This window comes from Lonchura striata, chromosome 5 (assembly GCF_046129695.1).
Source record: "Lonchura striata isolate bLonStr1 chromosome 5, bLonStr1.mat, whole genome shotgun sequence".
NCBI lineage: Eukaryota > Metazoa > Chordata > Aves > Passeriformes > Estrildidae > Lonchura > Lonchura striata.
The window spans coordinates 56,009,387-56,029,442 of NC_134607.1; the positions used below are offsets into that span (position 1 = coordinate 56,009,387).

Genomic DNA, 20,056 nt, shown 5'->3' on the forward strand with positions numbered 1-20,056 from the left:
ATAGGGCAATAAACATAAGGATTAACTTTTAGCTTGAGATTTTGCTGTATTCTTGAAGTCTGCAGAACAATAAATTATATTCAGAAATAGTTTCCCATAACAAAGCAAAATTTAATTGCAAGTAGGATATGATGTAAGTTTTGATTTGGCAAAACTGTTGCTCCATTTTCCTATCTGAAAGTAGCATTGTTCTTCCCTTGTCTTATGCCCTGTTTTCTCCAATCTGATAGCCTTTCAGATTCTTGCTTATAGATCTGCTTTGCTAAAGGATTTTATTAGTTTGCTGTGGTGTTAAAAGATGGTATGCAGAAATAGGAATCAGTGTTTTAACTGTTGAAAGAAACAGTGGGTGAAGAAGGGAGAGGGATCAGGTGATGGTTGTGTTCACCAATATGCTGAAAGATGGGAGTGAGGGAATTGGCAGATATTTCTCAGGTATCAACTCAAATGTCTGAAGGACTACAACAAATAAATCTGTGAGGAGTTGTATTAAGAAGTATGGTTTTATAAAGATATTGAGTCTCTTTTACCATATCTGCACACTGAGTCATAGGGTAGAGATATCAGAGGTTCCAGGGTTTTCTGGAGTTTCCAGGGGTGGGAGCCAGATGTGGATGGGTAATCCTAATAGGTAATCCTGTGTTGTAATATAATATAGCATAATTATTCCTAGAAGAATATTTATTCCAAGTTTTTATTTTTCAATACTTTTTTTGGTAAACCACTTATTGTATATGAAATATTGTTTTAACTTAGATATACATAACATGCATGAGTTTTTGAAAAATCCTAGGAAAATTCTGTCTTAGTAACCAACTTGTTTCTGAATATTTTACTACTTGGTATGTAAAAATTTAATTTTCTAATTGTTAGTTGCAGACATGTCATTATAAGGGCTTACTGTCGTGCATTGGAATGGTAGATAGATGATTATATTTTGGAATTATTGTAGCAGTGTCAGTGTTGTCCCCCTCCAGATCACAAACTTCTAATCTTATTTTTAGATACCATTCTTCGATGATGTAGGAGCAATGACGCTTCAGTATTTTGATTCATTATTTCAAAGGGATAACCTGCAGAAATCACAGTTTTTTAAAGGACTACCAAAAGTTCTGCCAAAACTACCTAAGGTATGTCTGAACGATGTCTTGTAATAGCAAGTTGGAAAATACATAAACATCTGTTAGCATTTTGACTTTTAGAATGCTGGACTTTCTGCTGCATTTTACCATAATAGACTGCTGTGAGACTGTCAGAATAGAATAGAAGGAAATAAAGGGAGATTGGAGCATACTTATTCTGGAAGTATTCCTTGGCAATCAATAATACTTTAAATGGAAAATGACAAATAAGCCAAATAAGGAACCATCATTTGCATGTCCTGTTGTAGTTCATCCCACTTTGAAAGGGAGTTGTCTTCTCTCCACTTACAAGGCTTTCCCTGTGTTTCCAGATGCCATCACAGCTCTTTGAAGCCAATTTGCCACCTTTTCTTCCTATAAGATTGCTTCAAGTTTTTTCATAGCAAGGCAGTACTTTAATGTTGAATGATGCAAAGTTTCCTTCTCTCAGTAGACTAAGTGCTTTGTTGTGCTGGCAGTGCTCAGAAATCTCAAAGCTAAATGCCTGGCATTACATATTTCTCCTGTGTAGTGTTAAGCAATATGTCTAGACTGGCTCCCTTTCCTTTTGTGGTATACCTTAATTTATATAAGCCGTAATGCATATGTGATAGAAAAGTAGTATTGGTTTAGTACATAATAGAATAACTGAGCTTCTCAACCAGTGCATTAGATTTCTGTAGTTTTAATTATGTTTTGCACTACACTGTGCAACATTTAGACTCCATAGTTTATTCTTTTTAATTCAGTAATTTTTTCATTTGCTCAGAAATGGTTGCTCCTTTGAATTTGGAAATAAGTGGCATGTATTTCACCTAAATTTAGACGGCCGTGGATTGACCAAATTATCTTTAGGGCATTTTTTTTTTGTTTTTTTTTTCTGTCTTGAAAGTATATTTTATGAGGGAAGTTACTGTGCCCTTGAACCATGTATTTCTGTTTATTGACTTCAAAATCATTTAAGGATGTCTAATGCTACAGTAGACATCCACAGTTTTCAGAATCCTGTTTAGGGAATGTATCTGGAGTTTTGCAGGAAGGTATAGTAGATTATGTGTTTGTTTATTCAGTGAACGATGGGGTACAGAAAGAAAAACTTACTAATTCAGAGGGTTTATTAGGTATTTTTAAGGGTCTTTTTAGGGTATTTTTAAAGAAAGCATATGGAGTATGGTTTTCATAACTCGTGTGGCTCGAAGTCCTATTTTCTGTACTGTTAATTGCTTTTTGTTGATCTTCACAGTTGTTAGTTTTGGGTGCAAACAGAGAAAATTAAGCAGAGTAGTACAGTGTAAATTGACTACAGTGTATTGTGTAAATAAGAGATCAAAACTGAAAATTATCTGTCTGCTTTTTTTGTAAATATCAGGGTAATACAAAAGCTGCTGAACGGGCACAATGGTAACTTACTGCAGTGCAGTACATGATTCATACTTGGCATTTTTTTTTCCTTCAGCGTGTTATAATTCAGCGAATTCTGCCTTGCTTGACTTCTGAATTTGTGAATCCGGATATGGTACCCTTTGTCTTGCCTAATGTTCTCTTAATTGCTGAGGAGTGCACCAAAGAGGAATATATCAAGCTCATTCTGCCTGATCTTGGTCCTGTTTTTAAGCAGCAAGAACCAATCCAGGTATGTTAATATTATTCATATTACAATTTTTGTCTGTGGTTTTGTTTTCCCTGAAAATTCTAATTGTTCTATTTTCCTTTTACAGCTTCACACACATTGCCCAGTCTGCTCTGTAGTTGTCCAGGCAGTTAGTCATGATTCATTCAAAATAGTTTTTTCCAGGAAATTCTCAAAGCCTCTACCTCTGCTTGTTTAGATGTGTTCTGAGGGTATATTGCATTTATAGATGAGATGAGATTTGCAAAAAAGGTTTAATTTACCACTTGGTTTTGGTTGATTGTAGAAGATACATTTGTAAGCATTTTAACAGATATCTGGGCAATCTGAGCAGGGTTGTACAGTACAATGTTTGCATATATTCTATCAGTATATGAACCTGGGGTTTTTTGCCTGTAACCAGTTTGCTGACACTGGGATTATGGGGTGGAAAAATTTTAGCTTTGACATTCTCTAAGAAGTACTATTTATTCATATTAAGAGTAGTATTTGTATGAGGACTGTGCAAAAATTGGTGAAATTAATTTCATTTTTATTTGACAGATGTAATGTGTAAGTAAAATATGCTGTTTTCCTTGCTGTTTAAATGTATAAAAATATTAAGACATAGTTGTTACTGTAAAGGAGCAAAAATTTGCATCCTTTTGTCATCACCATGATGATCACCATGAGAAATCTGTTGAAAAGTAGGGCATTGTGATTCCACAGATGAGAGACAGGTATGCATTCCTCTGAGCTCACTCCTGTGTGCCATTATTTTTCTGCAGAGCACTTAAAGGGTGAGGTAAACATAGCAGACCTTTTATTTCTGGGTTTCAGAAAACTGGACCAGAGAATTGTGGAGGCAGGGAAGGGGACATCTGTTTAACTGAGAATACCTCAGGAAATTTGAACTACTAGATGCTGTTTATACTTGGTACTCTGAAGTTTTATGTTAGTTTTTTGTCTTGAAAAAAGTCAATGTTTAACAAACCAGAAGCCAGTGAACATCTCATTTGCGCTGTGTCATCTTGAAAGGTAACTCTGTGTTCTGCTGCCTTTAGCATTAGATTTGTGACACAATCCTTGCTGCAAAAAGTTTGTAGCAAAGTTAGATCTGAAGTATAATGGACACAAAAGCTAGTTTATATTTTGAGAGATGATGGAATCAAAATTCAAACTTGGAGCCAACTCGTGAAGATGTGTCTTTGCAAAGTTTTTCTGTGACTGTCTAGACACTGTGAAATTCTTACGCTGGTGTTTTTAATGCAAAGGACTATATGTCTTATTGAACTATTATTTCTATGGTCTTTTTAGTATGGCAGAGTTTAAATATCTAGGTCATGTTTTCAAAGTTAATATATCAGAATTCTGGAAAAAAATACAGAGGTTCAGAGTGCCAGAGGATGGATTTCCAGGTGTGTGGGAGGATGGATTGAAGGAGAATAGAGATAGTGCTGAAGGCAATCTTGCCCCTGAGGAGTTGCAGCTGTACTAATTACCAAAGAGTAGGAGCTGCCCTGCCCTTAATAGGATGGCCCAATAAGGATGGGTTATAAAAGAGTGGCTCAGCTGGTTGAGAGAGAGTTGGAGTCAGTTGGCTCTGCTGCTGTGAGGAGCAAGGGTCAGGTGGTTTTGTTAGGGACTGTAAGGGTCAGTCTGTGCTGCTGGGGACTGAAAGGGTCAGGTGTTTGTATTAGGGACAAGAAGAAGTCAGCCAGCCATGCAGAAGAAAAGGAGTCAGTGTTGTGAGGAGCTGCCTGTGAGAACTCACAGAGAGAAGGTATCAGTCTTACAGTAAGATAATAAACTAACAGTGAACAGTTGGTGGCCCATACAGGGATGAGTTCTGACGTAGGTGTGACAATCTCTGTACAAGGCAGAAATGTCTAGTTTCTGTGTGCTTGTAACCTCTAAAGAAGGGTATTCAGGGAGGATGCCAGTGTTTCTTCCAAACACTCTTTCAAGATGTTACAGATTTGTATGAGGGGCCTGTTGCTTGACTTTAGTAAGATATCCAGATTAGGAAATAAATGCATCATAGGAAAGCTACTCTAGTTCAATATGAAGAAATTTAGCTAGTGTTCTTAATGTCTTTTTGTAAGGGAATTCATAATATGAAAATGTAATATTTAGATAAACTTTTCCTTGGGGTTAGTGTGGAGTAATGTGTGTTGTATGTTAACATCCTAGTTTATTCTGACATAACTTCCAAGACAAACCCTTAATTTGTATCTACAGGATTCCCTAGACAGCATAGGATGTGCTGTAAATTCATTTTCTAATTCACTGCACAGAAGTGTTTCGTGGCAAGTACTGGGCTCTGCATTAATGAATGAAGCGTTATTACTTAGGGTGCAGCTGCTGTTAATTGCAGCAATTAAATGGTGTGTATGCATCTGTGACTGTACCGTCTTGATTTTTACCCAAATAGATAAAAAGTATCAAATAGGATCCTAGAAGCTTAAACCTAGAAACTGTAATTCCACAATATTACATGGTTAGGGTTATTAGAGAAGAACAGGTGTTAAGAGAACATGTAAGTCTTAAAAACTCAAGCTTAAGACAAACATTGTGTATTGAAGAAAACCATGAAATGTAGCTTTAAAATTGGTCCTGTCCATTTCACCCCGATTGTCTCAAATATGGGCCTATTACATCAGAATCACTGTTCATGGAATAAGTGAATGATTTTGTGTGTGTTTGGGAAATTATAAATTTCCAATAAGAAAACACATATTAACTGCACTATAAAAATCTATTTTTCTTCTCTGTAAAGAGAAAGGGGGAATAAATAAAAGGGGGAAATTTGTAATGGGGTCCTTGTACATTTCTCTTTCTACACTTCAATATTTCTGTTTATTTGACATAGAAGCATTGATTGCCATGTATTTTTAGACAAAAACTTAAGTCTTGCTCTAAAATACTTGACTTTTTGCTTTAAATGTGATATTTTAAAATATAATTTATCCATCCAATTTAACCTATTTTCTGAAAGGAGTTCTACCATCAATGGATCCTCACTGTCCCCTCTAGCACCTATCCGAGCTGTGATATGAATCTTATAAGTTACGCAGTGCTGTGTATTTGAGCCTGAGCTGGCCAAGTGTTTTAAAATAGTGTTTATTTAACCTTTAAATGGCTCCTCTTAAACAAGACAGATCCCACTATGCATATATGCTATTCTAGTGGGTTTTTTTAAGTTAATGTGATGTGAATATTTTGAGGTATTTTTAATTTTATGATACACGATTTCCATATTAAATAGACTAAAGGCCTTTTTGTCCATCTAGTAGCCATAATATTGTTTTTATTATGTCCCTATTTTGATTTAAGACACATGGAATACAGGTTGTGTATATGGAGTTGTGATCAAGTGCTTTGAGGACAGAATTTGAGTTACAGTTTTTTGGAAGTTCAGCTTTTGTAACAGTGATGTATGTATAAAAATTTTCTGTGGGTATATTTTAACAAAAGACCATTAAGTGAAACAAGAACTATTTATAAGTTCTTGTAAGTAGAAACTAGAACTCCTTACTGAGTCATTATGATTTATTATTTCAGAAGAATTAGTCTAGAACATGCCTGTTTTGTTTGATTTGTTTTTGCTGTGTTTAAAATGCAATAACATGTTAAAGTGTTTTTTGTCTTCCATGCCTTCAGGCAAGCAACATGGTAAGTGATCACATTTACTGAGTTATAAGAAAACTTCTGAAGTTTTTTGATATGATACACCACACTTTAAATTGTAAATATATCCTTTGCAGTTAAAACTTTTGGCTTCTGAATTGTCTTTCTTTGAATAGATATTGTTAATCTTCCTGCAAAAAATGGATTTGCTTCTAACCAAAACTCCACCAGATGAAATAAAGAACAGCGTTCTACCAATGGTTTATAGAGCCTTGGAGGCACCTTCAATTCAGATCCAGGTATAGTAGTTACAGCCTTTATTTAAAACTTTCTTTTTCCTCTTTCAGCTGACATGCCAACTTTTTGTATACTCATGTGTTTGTTCACTTGAAAAGATAAAACTGTATGATATGCCTGAATGTTGAAAGAGATGAATGCTTTATTAAAGAACATTTGTTTCTGGTAAAGTGTAACTTAGTTCCCTTATTTTCTGGGAAGGTAACCACTTGACCGTTCTAATGCTCTTACCTTAGATTCCTACTAGCCACCATAGCAGAAAGTAGGATATGCATTTCTATTTCACTGCCTGTGCAGCAGAAACCATGCAGGCATGCATGCTTGTACCAGTCTGTGAGAGGTGGCTTATTCTGAGCTCCTGCTGGTGAGAACATTTATGCTGACAGTTACCTCAGGAGACCTGATGTGCTCTAAAATCATATTAATATTCGTTCTGGTGATATTTTATATAGCCATGTTTGGTTTTTTTTTTTCTTCTTCTTAGGCTTTCTCTACCTTTCTAATGTTCCTCTGGGAATATTTTTTAATCATTCAACTGCAATTAACTTCCAGTTACCCAAAAACATTCAGGAGTGAGAGATAAAGAAACTAAATATTTCTCAAAGGTGGTTTTGGATAATCAGATGTGACTTCTGCCTTTGCAAAGCCTTTGTAATATTAGAGACAAAGATTTTTGATTTTTGTTTCTAAGTACCAGTCATGAGTTTATTTCTGCATCAGTACTTTGGTTACTGAGGTGTTTACTTACAGCATATACTTAGTATTACTGTCTTTTTTTTTTTTTTTTTTTGAGACTGGGCTGAAATTGTGTGTTTACTTTTTCTCTGTTGCTAAAGTATGGTTTATATTGACATGATATTTTATCATTGAGTCTATCATTGTACTGCAGTATTACTGATAGTACTCATTGAAATTTTCTTGGTTTATGTAGGAGATTGATAGTTTGTTGCAGTAAAAGCTGAGTTTTGTATAAAGGAGCCTTGTGAAAATGCAAGAAATTCTTGCTATTTAAATATTATTAATTTATGAATGCTCTTTTTTTCAGAAATTGTATTTTTGAAGATTCTGTATGCATAACATGATGCTTCATTATTCTAGCTATTTTTAAGTGAGTCTGATATATTAAGGGTAGCTTAGTTGAACATATTTCCTTAAATATTTCCTTAAGAGGAAAGCTTAAGAAGACATTTCAAACTGATATTGAGTTATATTAGTACTAATTTTATAATAAATATGCATGTTTCTTTTTAAACTTATGTGGATTTCTTTTTTAGGAGCTTTGCCTAAACATAATTCCCACATTTGCAAATTTAATAGATTACCCATCAATGAAGAATTCATTAATTCCAAGAATTAAAAATGCATGTTTGCAAACTTCTTCTCTTGCTGTGAGTATCATAGTAACATTCTCCAATGTTCAGAAAATGTTGCAACCTTTAATTACTTTAGGTTTACAGTGTTGTGTCTTTAAAGAAAAGCCAATCATTGTGTTCTGATTTCTTACTGAATTTTTTAAAAACTTCTTAAAAGTGCAGAAGCACTGTTTCTTTGCTCTAACCATTTTTAAATTTGTTAACAAATTACTGTATTAGTAATACTGTGAAAATTACTGAAGTGAGTTCCACTGTGATACATATTGGCAATGTCTGCCATGGAGAAAACTAAGTTTTTGTTAGCATAAAAACAAGCATTTTTCTTTCACGATACAAAAGCATTTTTTAACTTGTCTTGAATTTTTCAGTACAAAGATTTTCTTACAAGTTTTGTAAATTTGTTTTGGTTTGTTTTTTTTTTCTATAAATAAAGTTTGTTTAATTCTTATCATGCTTCACAGGTCCGGGTAAACTCACTAGTGTGTTTGGGCAAGATTTTGGAGTACTTGGATAAATGGTTTGTGCTTGATGATATTTTACCTTTTCTACAACAAATTCCATCAAAGGAACCTGCAGTCCTCATGGGTATTTTAGGTAACTGTTACTTCCAACTTTGTCTTTTGTTCTTTGATACTGTAAATCTGAGAGCTTTCTGTGTTACCATTGAACATGTTTACATAGTGTGTTCCTGAAATACTATTAAAAATTAAAAACTTTCTGTTTCTTGAGTATGTCCCTGTTCAGTTACCTTATGTATGACATTTGGACACTAGTACATATATTTTCGATCCTCGGGGCCTGGTGCAGTTCTGAGTACTCACTGCAGTTCTTGGGCTGTGACACTTACATGGACTGAGTGCTTCACAGAGTCAGAGAGGCTTTTTTTCGGAGGACCATATGAACTATCATCTTTCAGATGCTGGAGCTTTTGACATGTTACTGTTGCCTTCTTTTACCACTCTTGCATAGGAGATGCTATAAATGATGGTAAAATCTGCTGTTCTTTACTGCAGGTTTTGTTAGACTCATTTTGTTGGATATTTAGGCACACAGTTGTGCCTGTGGGCAGAAATGGAACACAGTCTGGGTGAGGTCTCCCAAAATAACTAACAAAATCTAATGGCTTGTTACTTCTGGAAGGGGAAACTCATTCCCATTTGAGCTTTCCTACTGCCATGTAGTGCTTGCCTGTTATAGGATGTGTGGTTTTAGCAAATTGAGTGGACTTAAGGAGTTTAGATGACCAGAGCCACTGCCAAGGAACAGTTGTGACTCCTTGGCCAAGTCTGGAAGACAGTGACTACTTCTCCCTCTGACACCAAAGTAGTGTAGACCAGTTGTAACAGCTCAGCTGCACTGCTAGTAACCCTCATTAAATGCTGTACTAATATGTGATGGCAGCATTATTTTTATTTGCTCAAAAGCAGCAAGAAGGCATCTTATATATACTGATCTGAAACTGCCTGTTTCCTTTAACCCTTCCAGCTTTGACTTTTATTTGCTATCTAAGAATAAGACTCTATTTTTTGCTTTAGTTGTGTTAATTCTGAATTCTACTCAGATGGAGTGAATCCTACTTTGGAAATGATGGGCTGAAATCAGTTTTATGTACTTAGGCTCTCCTTTCTTCCAGAATCACAATACCATCCTTCCCCGTCTTTGTCTTGGTGACAGCTCTGTTTTACTGCCATAGAAAGTGAGGAAAGCTGCTGTGTCTTTTATGCTCATATGTTCAGTGTTTGCCACCAGAACCTGGACTATTTAAGCAGAGGACTCTTCCTGTCAGAAATACCTAAACACAAGAATGTTTAGGCTTGACACTGGGTCTCTCATGCCTGCCAGGATTATTTTCTCAGTGATTTTAAAACAGATAAAGATTATGCATAAGTTCTGTAACAGTCCAAACCTTCTAGCTAACAGTGTCTGTAAAAACAAATCAGAGAGCAGGATGATAGTTAATCCTAGCTACCTGTAGTGTGCCAGGAGAGAGCTCATCCTTAGTTGATGCAGCTTGATTCCTCAAGTGGCAGTGTGTCAGTTTGTGGCAAATGACTTGCACATCGTCTATTCAAAGATGTATATTCTCAGATAATTGGCCAAAACAATACATTCACTAATATCAGGTTTCATAGCTGCAAAGAATTTGGGCATCTTGTTCTGAACTGTAGCAAAGCCTCATGCTGTTTCTTGTGGATCAGTACATAGCCTTTAAGATTCTCTTGGTCGTGTTTGTCCCTGCTTGCACACAGACACAGTGGTTACTCAGATGATCAATACATGTATGAGTGTGCTACTTCGAGTTTGTTCACATTGTTTACCAAACTTATCAATTTCTCCTATTTTGGTCTTCTGTGTTAGGTATTTACAAATGTACATTTACTCACAAGAAGTTGGGAATTACCAAAGAGCAGCTTGCAGGAAAAGTACTGCCCCATCTGATTCCTCTTAGTATTGAGAACAATCTTAATCTCAATCAGGTAGGAACATGACTGTTTTGCATGCTTTTCCTTGACAATTACCAGAGAATAAATTTAATCTGTTGTCATAAAAAAATTCATACATTACTGCATTTCTGTGTCTCTTGTGAAAATAAGCAATAGAAAAATGCTTCCCAATTTTACAGTATTTCTGTGTTTGAAGCTTATTTTTTAGTGTATTTAACTGATCAGGTGTAAAATTTCAAAATCAACACTGTCACCTTCCAAATACCCTGCAAAAGCAGTTAGCTACTAACATAATAAGTATTAAAATAAAATGCTATATTGCTATGAAATACTGGGAAAGGGAATAATAGGTTGGTTTGTTTGCTTGCAAATTAAACTGCTAATACTTGTATGTGGAGGTTTTGTCTGCATTGGCTCTTTTCACTTTTTTAGTGGCATGTATTTTTCCCTGTTTCAGTATGCACTCTGCTTATAATAATCTACCTAATGCATGGTAACGAAGGTGGAATATAAACCATTTAAAAATCTACACTTTATCTTACATTGTGTATTGTAGGTTTTTGAGGTATTACCTGCTAAGTTACACCTATCTGAATTCCATCCCTGCAAAATTCAAACTTATGTATTTTTTTTCCAGTTCAATTCTTTTATTTGTGTTATAAGAGATATGCTCAATAGATTGGAAGCAGAGCATAAAACAAAACTTGAGCAACTCCATGTCATGCAAGAGCAACAGAAGTAAGTGTTAATGTATTTATTGGAAAAGTAGTCATTTTTTGGCAAATGTTAGAGAACTCTAGCCACAGCAATAAAAAATAAGGTAATTCTAAGTTCAGTAGTTGAGAATTATCTCAGATAAGCACAGTTGTTAGGAGATCTGCTTCTATATGCTAAGCTGTTTTCCTTTAGTTGCTAAGAAATAAACCATATCAGAGAAACATAAACATTGCAGCCTTTTAGAAGGCTGTGATATTTTGAAGTATTTGGAGCTATTTTGTGGGGCCTGATATGAGGTGAGATTTCTGACACAAAATAATTTGGGAAATCCGGGTCACCCTGTTCAAAGGGAGAAATTAAGACCGTGGGAAATTATTAGGAGATGTTTGCTATTTAGCATAGGAACATTTGCCAGTCTCCTGAAGGCATTATATAGAAGTGGTTGCTCTCAATGCAATTGTTTGGTGTTATTTAAATGCAGAAGAATGATCTGTGTTGTTAGATTAGTGTTGTGAATGTGATACAAAGTTGTCTTGTTGTAATATACTCTGTACTATGTAGATCCTTGGACATAGCCAACCAAATGAGTGGGGCTGAAGAGGCAAGATCTAGTGGTACAGGCAATCAAGTAAGTAACAATATGTAACTTACACATAGAATATTGAAATTTAAGATCACTTAGTTGATATTTACATAGTTTAAATTACAGTATTTCAAATAATGAAGGTTTTTTTCTTTGAACTTTAACAGATTGACAAGGTATTCAATAATGGAACTGACCTTCTAACTAGTGGATCTGATAGTAAAGAGAATGAGATGTCATCAATACAGAGAAAGGTGTGCTTTACTTTATTTTGTTTTTTTTTTCCTCCATCTGCCTAATACAAGGCTGATAGGAGAAAAAGTGTGTATGTAAATAGGTACCATATTTAAAGCTTTAGTAGAAAAATTAACTGTTTTTATATATAGCACATTACATTATATAGTCACTTGAGAAGGTCCATGAAAAACATTCAAATCATATCCTCCAATTTCAATGTAAGCCTTTCCTTGAAAATATCTTTGTTTGAAGTAGGCAGCAATTAGGATTGTAAATTTGTGGTAATTTTATTTCTCCTTAATTATAGATTTAAATGAAACTGAAACCTCACCACTGGATATAGATAGGAAACGTAAAATAGGAATCCTTTTGATAAAATGATAAAGAGAAATGAAGATAAAATGTAGAGTTTTAAGTAGTAGCAGACACTAACTTTTACTGTACCTTCCAAAGTTAAGTGAAAGCATTCAATATGTTGTTAAATACAAGAAGTGAAGGAAAAACATAGCAGAAGATAAAATATAAGCAGTAATACAGTAAACATAAGCTTTAAGTATTGTAAAATTCTTTTCGTACTAAGATTTATGGAAATGGCTCCCCAGAATCTATATGCTTTATCATTCCTTCTTCTAATTATCTGAATCCTTGCATTAATTTTACACTAAGGGGGAATGATTTAATTATTTCATCCTTCATTATTAAAAGTGGAGTCAAAATCCTCAAAAGACGCTTGAGCAGTTTTAAAATGAAATTCCCTTTTCAACTCCATGGTCAATTGCATTTCTAGATCAAGTTAGTAACCATATAAAAACAAAAACTGAAGTACACTTTTTCTTATACCAAATATTAAGGAAACAAAGCTAATGTGGTTTTGCTGATATTTATCTTTTATTTGACATCTACCCAAATTTATCTTTATGCTGCTCTTAATACTATATTTGCTTAAAGTACTTTCTAGCAATATGGTAAATATTATAGTATATTTCACCTGCTGACTTTTTATTTTGTGTAAATAATTGTATTGTTTACCACATATTATTGAAACAGTGTTAGTATGAAATAAAAAAATATGAATGTCAGAATAAACATTTTGTGCAACTTACTACTAGTACTTTCCCTTTTAAAGGCCTCACTTACACTGGAAGAGAAGCAAAAGTTAGCTAAAGAACAAGAACAGGCACAGAAACTGAAAAGCCAGCAACCTCTTAAGCCCCAAGCAACTACAATAACACCTCCAGTGAAGCAGGTGAGAGAGAACAAGCAACTGCACTGTTTCCATTGGGGCTCTGATGCTTTTTCAAGGGCTGTGTATGCATTTAGCATTTTTTTTCCTCCTGTGAGTCACTTTTTTTCTCTGGTGGCACACTGGTACAGCTGAGAAGCTATATTAAATTTTCATGTGCCTTTCATTTTCATCATTAGCAATATTTCCACTTTTTAAATTGTTAGAGTTTCCAAGGGTATCATTATTATCAGAAGGTCATTGTACTAGATAAGGAAAAAAACCTTTCTTATTATGCCCTTTCTCTGAAGAGTTTATTAAGGAAGTATATATAGGATTTGGGAATAGGAATGGGGCATTTAAGCAAACAGTCACAGCAGTGCTTTGTGTGTAGTCTTAGATGTCAAAGCTGCATGACAATTAGTTCTAAGTAGCAAAGAATACAAGTAGTGTAATTTCTCTTGTGTGTTATTACATTTCATGTCCAATTTCATGCAGTGCATTCTAATTTCTGAAAAACTAATACCAGGTCTGCAGGGGTAACAACAAAATACTGTTGCCAGAGTGTATGTACAGGTAAAACATTTAACTTCATTTTATGTGTTCTGCAGACAAAAGATTTGACAGATACCTTGATAGATAATATGTCATCTTTGACCAGCCGTCCTATCAACCAAGCTCAAGTTGCATCTTCAAACAGCTTCTCTTCCATTCCTTCTATGGGTGTTGGAATGGGATTTTCATCGCCCATTGACAACACAAAGAGAAATATGACAAATGGACTAAATACAAGTATGGGGTTTCAGACTGCTGGATTCACCATGGGAGCAGGTCTTGCTACTCAGAATTTCTTCAGTGGTCCAAGTGCAACAGGAGCAAACAAGATGAACATGGTACCACCTGCCAATATGCCAAATTACAGTCCTATGAATGCTGCATCTGCAATCTCTCCACTGACACAACAAAACAGACCCCCAGATATGTCTGCTTTAGATAATCTTTTTGGTCCTCAAAAACCCAAAGTTAGCATGAAGCAGTTGGCTCAACAGAAATCAAGCCAGTGGGTTAATCAGTTTGTGGCACCACCAGGGTCCCCAAATGCGAGCAATACAGCCTTGGGACCTCAGATGAACATGATAGCACAGCCAGGCTTTGGTATACAGGGTAATCCTTTCTTTTCTCCTCAGAACTTCGCACAACCAGCAAACACAATGACAAACAGCAGCTCAGCTAGCAATGACTTAAAAGATCTTTTTGGGTAAAGTGTTTTGTTTTCTTCCTTCAAAGATTGATGAAATTTGGATCATGGGTAAGCTGATTAACATCTTGTTTTGATTAATAAAAGTATGACTTGGGGAAACTTTCAACCCAGCAAAGTAAAGACTTTTGGGCAAGAAAAAAGGCTGATGTTTCATTCACCTGGTGGAATTCCTGCAGTGGAATTGTGTAAGTGCAAAGTCATCTTACATGCTAAAGATTTCCTGTCTCTTTACCAACATGAGAGTGCTGAAGGTAGGATGTGTATATTAATCGGAAAAATAAGTATTGAAATTATTCAGAGGTGAACTCTGTCAAGTTCAGTGAAATTTCCTACAAAATTTTAAGTTCAGCAAAAATGCTTATGGGATAATGCTGCTATTGGATGCAAACCTGGAGAATTACTCTTGTTGCCTGAATTTATCACAAGCTGTTATTTTGACCTATGACAGTTAGCAAAAGAAAATTCTTACTCTGGCCTAAAAATTTTGGTAGCCAAATTTTATAGATAAAGCACTCTAACCAATAACTGTGGATGAGACTAAGAAGGGAGCATATTCTGACTTTCTTCTCTCATGTAAGCTAATGTAATAAATGTGGTAGTAAATATAACACGATTCATCAGGTATAAGAAGTTGTTCTAAAATTTGATTCAAGTTTGGGACAGAGTAAGAATACTGCTTCAAAGGTCATGCTGGTTTACAATCTCTTTTATAATGCCAGATCCTTGTTACAAGCCCCATAGCAAAAGCAACATACCACTTAAGCAGGATTTTAAAATACATGTGGTGATTTCATCACATTTACTGTATATTCCATTGTTTTAGCTAGTATGATACTGCTTCTAACTGATGTGAAAAAACCCCTGTACTTATGAAACTTCAAAAAATGAATGTAAATGTAAAATTCACATGTTGACTGCCCCAACTGTGTAACGAAACACACATTACTCAGTTACACAGAAATATCTTGAATTAATTAATCATTTTTGGCTCAATTGAGACAATTATACAATTTGCACAGGGTTTTCTGAAAAAGCAGACTGCCATAAATTGCCTTGATGGAGTGAACTATTTCATTTTACTTTCGGTTTAAATCAAGTCCTTATGAAGGATAGATTGACATGAAGTGATTTCTCAAATATGGTTTTGTAAGCTCTAGAGTATGATAAATACACAGGTATTGCAGATCCTTTTTATTGTATTATTCTAAATTCAATAAAGGTCTCCAGAAATCCAAATAGTAGTTTCTTCTACTTCCAGAAGGTGTATGTTCAGCTTGCCCATGGTGGAATCTCTGCTCTGCCAGATACTACTGTTGAGTTTTAAATTTTGTTTTCCTAAGAATTTCAAGAGCCTTCTTACCTAGTATTTTGAAGACTATAAATGGTTATTTTGAGAAGGAAAGAACTAGTTACCTTTTTTACAGAAAGCCTACCTGCTTTATTTTTCCAAGCTTTTCACTGAAGAAGCTTTTGTTTGCTGCTTAAGAAACCAAAGGGCCTTATTCTGTAAATGACTTGTACTTTGTTATATGTCCACAGTTCTGAGCCATGATAGCATTAAGCATATTTCTTAAAGAATTCTTTATGTATTATAGCTGCTGTGTTAGTCCTATTATTTTAAAATACCTGGGACCAATAAATTTGTGGTCTGGAAAACATTGCGATGCTTATATGCTGTTAATATACATGGTAAGCATTGTAGGTTATGTTAAAATATCCATGTAGATTTAAGTACTATACTACAACTGTTAAACTATTTAAGTTTATTTATGGTTGCTGGCACTCTACACTCTCAATCATACTTCATATTTTCTTTTATGTCAACCCTTTGAAGCTGTGTTTTCTTAGGGTAACCTAAGGGAAGCCCTTGAAGAATTACTTGAATCTGCATTCCTCTAAATTATTTGAAAATAAGTTTATATTAAAAACATCTAATTGGACTCTACAATGTATTAAATTAATACATCTATGGCAAAGGCAGTCTTAAAGTCAGTGTCCTGATCTGGGGTTTCAGTCGCTGATCTCACTGGACTGGGAGCTTTTCAGAACTGGATTTAGTTTAACCTATTGCAGGGAAAGTGGAAAAAAAATTGATGTGATTTCATATACTGGGCCTCCTAAACTGTGCAGTTTGGGGTATGTGCTTTTGGCATGGGCTATACCAGAACATAATCTATTCTGTAAGAACAAAAAAAAAAAATCCTACAGGTTCAAATTAAAATAAGCTCTTTTATGAAATGGTATTGAAATGTAATTCTGACTTGAGCAATAGAACGTTTTTCCATTTATATTTGAAAGCATAACTTTGATTTCTCTTGTTTGCCGTAATTTTCAGAATGTCCAGAGTAGAAGAACAACAAAGAAAACTAGAAAGGTTTCTTAAAGAAGCTCTAACTAAATCTTCCAGTTATTTAAAAATTTAAGAAAAAAACCAAAAGCAGTGAGCCCAATCCCTTTTCTAGTCCCATAGTTGCTTCTTGCTTAGTCTGTCAGGAAACTCAGTGTGTTTGAAGTTCTTGAATTATTTCTTCTTAACTTAAAGGAAAGAGGACTTGCAAGAGGTAAGTCACAATGGCCATGTGCTACTTGGCTCCTGCTACCATAGTTTTTCTTTAGGAATCCTTGGCCAACTGATCATTTAAAAGTTGTGATTCTGAGGCCATGCAAGAGGCTGGAAGACTTGTTTTGTGGCCGGAATGAATTGTTTGAGAGCAGGAGTTGTGCTTCACATCCAGGTTGGTTTTTGGGAAAGACAGAGGAGAAAGGACAATGTTATAAAATGTGGGTATTCCAAGAGCCTCCTATGGCTGAACTTGGATGGAAAGTAGTGCTACATCTAGCTTGGCCTGAAGTAGAGGGTCTGCCTAGTCCTCATGTAAAGTAAAGCAGAGAACAGGTTTGAAATTGGTACCTGATTAAGGAACTACAAATGCTGTTAATTAAATAGTAACCTGGTAATAAGTTATTCTTTACAATGCCTTGAGGAAGACAGTAAATTACACTAAATTTCTGCCCTTCATATTCAACCTAATTTAAAGGAAAAAATGTGAAAGCCTGTCATTTTATATCATCAAAGCAGCCACTGTGTACCCACTCTGCTCACCCACTGTGAGCATGTGTTCATTCTGCTGTGGAAATGAGGACAGGGTCTGGGCTGAAGTGTCCAGCCCATCTAGTTTACATTCGTTTGTAAAGGGGAGGTAAAGGAAAGGGCATAAGCTCCTATTCTTTAAGTGATTCATCTATATTTTGTTTTCTACAGAAGAAGTTAAGTGAAAATAGCTGCACATTTTACATCAGTTGTGCTTTGGCTGCTCTGGTGTTTGCTAAATGAACATGACTGCACCAAGACAGCAGTGTTTTCCATATTTGAGCTCTTGGTTCCATTTGGGTTTAAGTATGAAAGTGTCTGAAACATCCTCTCAAAACTCAGTCACAGAAAACAAACTAGTCCTGCTAGAGGGAAGGATTGTATTAAAGAGGCTTGAAAAACCTTCTCTACTTGGGCTAATGGAGAATCTTAAAACTACTGAGTTTCAGATTAGCTTAGAAACCCTTTGTTCTGAATCTTGAGAAAAGCCAGGAATGAAATGGCACAGGTGTCACTGGAGGAGGGAACCAATCTTCTGTTCCTTTTCATCACACAAGTGGTGTAAGGCACAGAACAGCCCTTGGAACTTGCTTCTGCAGGAGAGCAGCAGTACCACTGGAGTCTTTTGAAAGTAAAGGAGTCCACCAATTACTTGGGAGATACGGAGAGGAATTTTACTGGGAGCGTGGTAGATACTAGTTTTTTTTATTAATGAAGATACTATGTTCTCCTCACTGTGAATAAGAAATGTTGTGGGGAAGTTGTGGCCTTACACAGGTGTTGAGTACCCCAAGTAAAAGGGTGAATTTTTGGATGTGTAGGTACACAACATTTCAAGCCTTATTCTTTAAAACTTTCCTTTTCTGTTTTGTCTTTTTAGCAACAACTGGTTCACATTTATGTGGAACCTTAACAAAAACCTTGATTGCCTTTTAAAGTAAGAAAAATGTATGTTGACTTTTGTATTATAACCTCTGTTGTAATGTTATCTGTGTCTGTAGACAGGTAAATGTGATTATATTCTAGGTTATAGGATTTTGAGATTTTTCAGTTCAACTGCACCAAAAAACAGATTAAATGAGAAGTTAGATTTGAATCAAATTTGATAAAGCTTCCATACAGGCTAAGAATTATATGATACTTGTGTTATCTATTGTAAATAATACATGCTTAGTCTGCCTACATCTGTGTAACTTGAGCAGAAAAGGAAAGGTTTTTAAACATAAGTTTATGAACACTGGATCTTGCATTACAATGAAGTTTTTGGACTTTGGAGTGACCTTTGCTTACTGATTAGGGTTTTTTTTATTTGGGTTGGGTGGGATATTGGTGATTTGTGCCATTTCCAATGAAAGAAGCATAGGGAAAGGGAGTACAGAAAAAAGACCCTGTTGTGTATGTAACCCTTCTTTTTCTTTGTTAAGAGATATGCTGCATTTTATATATTCATTGTGAAATTTTCCTTTGGAAAGCTGTGAGGAAACCTATCTAGAGAATTTCAGATGAGTTAGCTGATTTGCAAGTGAGGTTCTGCCTTGTACATTACCTTCCATTAGATTTTGACTGCTTTTCAAGAAAATTACACAAGGCAGTAAAACCTTGGATTCATACACCAAATGCTCTTGCCTTTCAGGCTTCACCCTTGTATCAACGTAACAAATGAGCCCTGAAGTTGTATTGTCTTCAAGTTCTCTGGAATAGGTCTAACTGCTGTACAGATTTCTGAGATGAAGCTGTAAATCAAAATGTGTTATAGTGAACTCAGGCCTTGTGCAAAATATTTAATACTTGTTTATTTGTCTAATTGTACAGTCTCTGTTACTAGTGGCAGTTTTATGTTCTCATTGTAAAACATTAAAATTCTCATGAGATTTATAGTGATACTGTTGTTGTGTCAGCTGTGATTCATAAATAGAACTGTCATAGCATGGCATTAGTGTATATCTGGTTTATTGGACAGCTTTTCAAAACCAAAATTATTCTTGTATCAACTTTTAGATCAGTTACTTTAAAGCTATGTAAAAGGTACAGTGACAGTTTTGGGAAATACATATCACTTTGTACTCTGAATTAGGTTGCCTATGGAAATAAACAAATTTTCATATTTTCATGTTGGAAGATATTTTTATTGATAATTTTCACTAAATTAACAGTAACTTCTGTAGAAAACTTTTCCCCTGTACATTTTGTTTGAAATACATTTTATCCCGTGTATTTCCGAGTTAGAGATCGCTGTCCAGACATTTGTAAAATGTCATCACATATTGGCTTCATGCAGTGGATTAAAGTTCTGGGGAGAAATTGCTACACTAGCTGCCTCTAAAATTAGCATTTACTTTTTCTGATGACACACAGTGATGTCAATTTGCATTTTCACAGCTCATTGACCCAGAAACCAGCCCTTTCTCTAAACCTGAGTTTCAAGATACACTGCCTTGGCAGGTTAGAGTTTGCCAGCACTCTGAAGAAAT

The 20,056-nt window shown here is 35.2% G+C and overlaps 1 protein-coding gene across 2 annotated transcripts in view; it reads left to right on the forward strand.

The window, feature by feature from the left end:
• Positions 1–19,695, forward strand: part of SCYL2 (SCY1 like pseudokinase 2) — a 34,205-nt gene extending 14,510 nt beyond the window's left edge. Inside the window, exons 8-19 of one of the 2 annotated variants that reach the window (XM_021552901.2) lie at positions 1,005–1,130; positions 2,578–2,754; positions 6,394–6,405; positions 6,537–6,659; positions 7,932–8,045; positions 8,492–8,624; positions 10,389–10,507; positions 11,112–11,212; positions 11,753–11,819; positions 11,942–12,028; positions 13,138–13,257; positions 13,845–19,695. In XM_021552901.2, coding sequence (XP_021408576.2) covers positions 1,005–1,130; positions 2,578–2,754; positions 6,394–6,405; positions 6,537–6,659; positions 7,932–8,045; positions 8,492–8,624; positions 10,389–10,507; positions 11,112–11,212; positions 11,753–11,819; positions 11,942–12,028; positions 13,138–13,257; positions 13,845–14,495 — 1,830 coding nt within the window. In that variant the 3' untranslated portion in view covers positions 14,496–19,695. The remainder of the gene's footprint in view (positions 1–1,004; positions 1,131–2,577; positions 2,755–6,393; positions 6,406–6,536; positions 6,660–7,931; positions 8,046–8,491; positions 8,625–10,388; positions 10,508–11,111; positions 11,213–11,752; positions 11,820–11,941; positions 12,029–13,137; positions 13,258–13,844) is intronic. The other variant, XM_021552902.2, reaches the window with a different exon arrangement.
• The last annotated feature ends 361 nt before the right edge of the window (positions 19,696–20,056 follow it).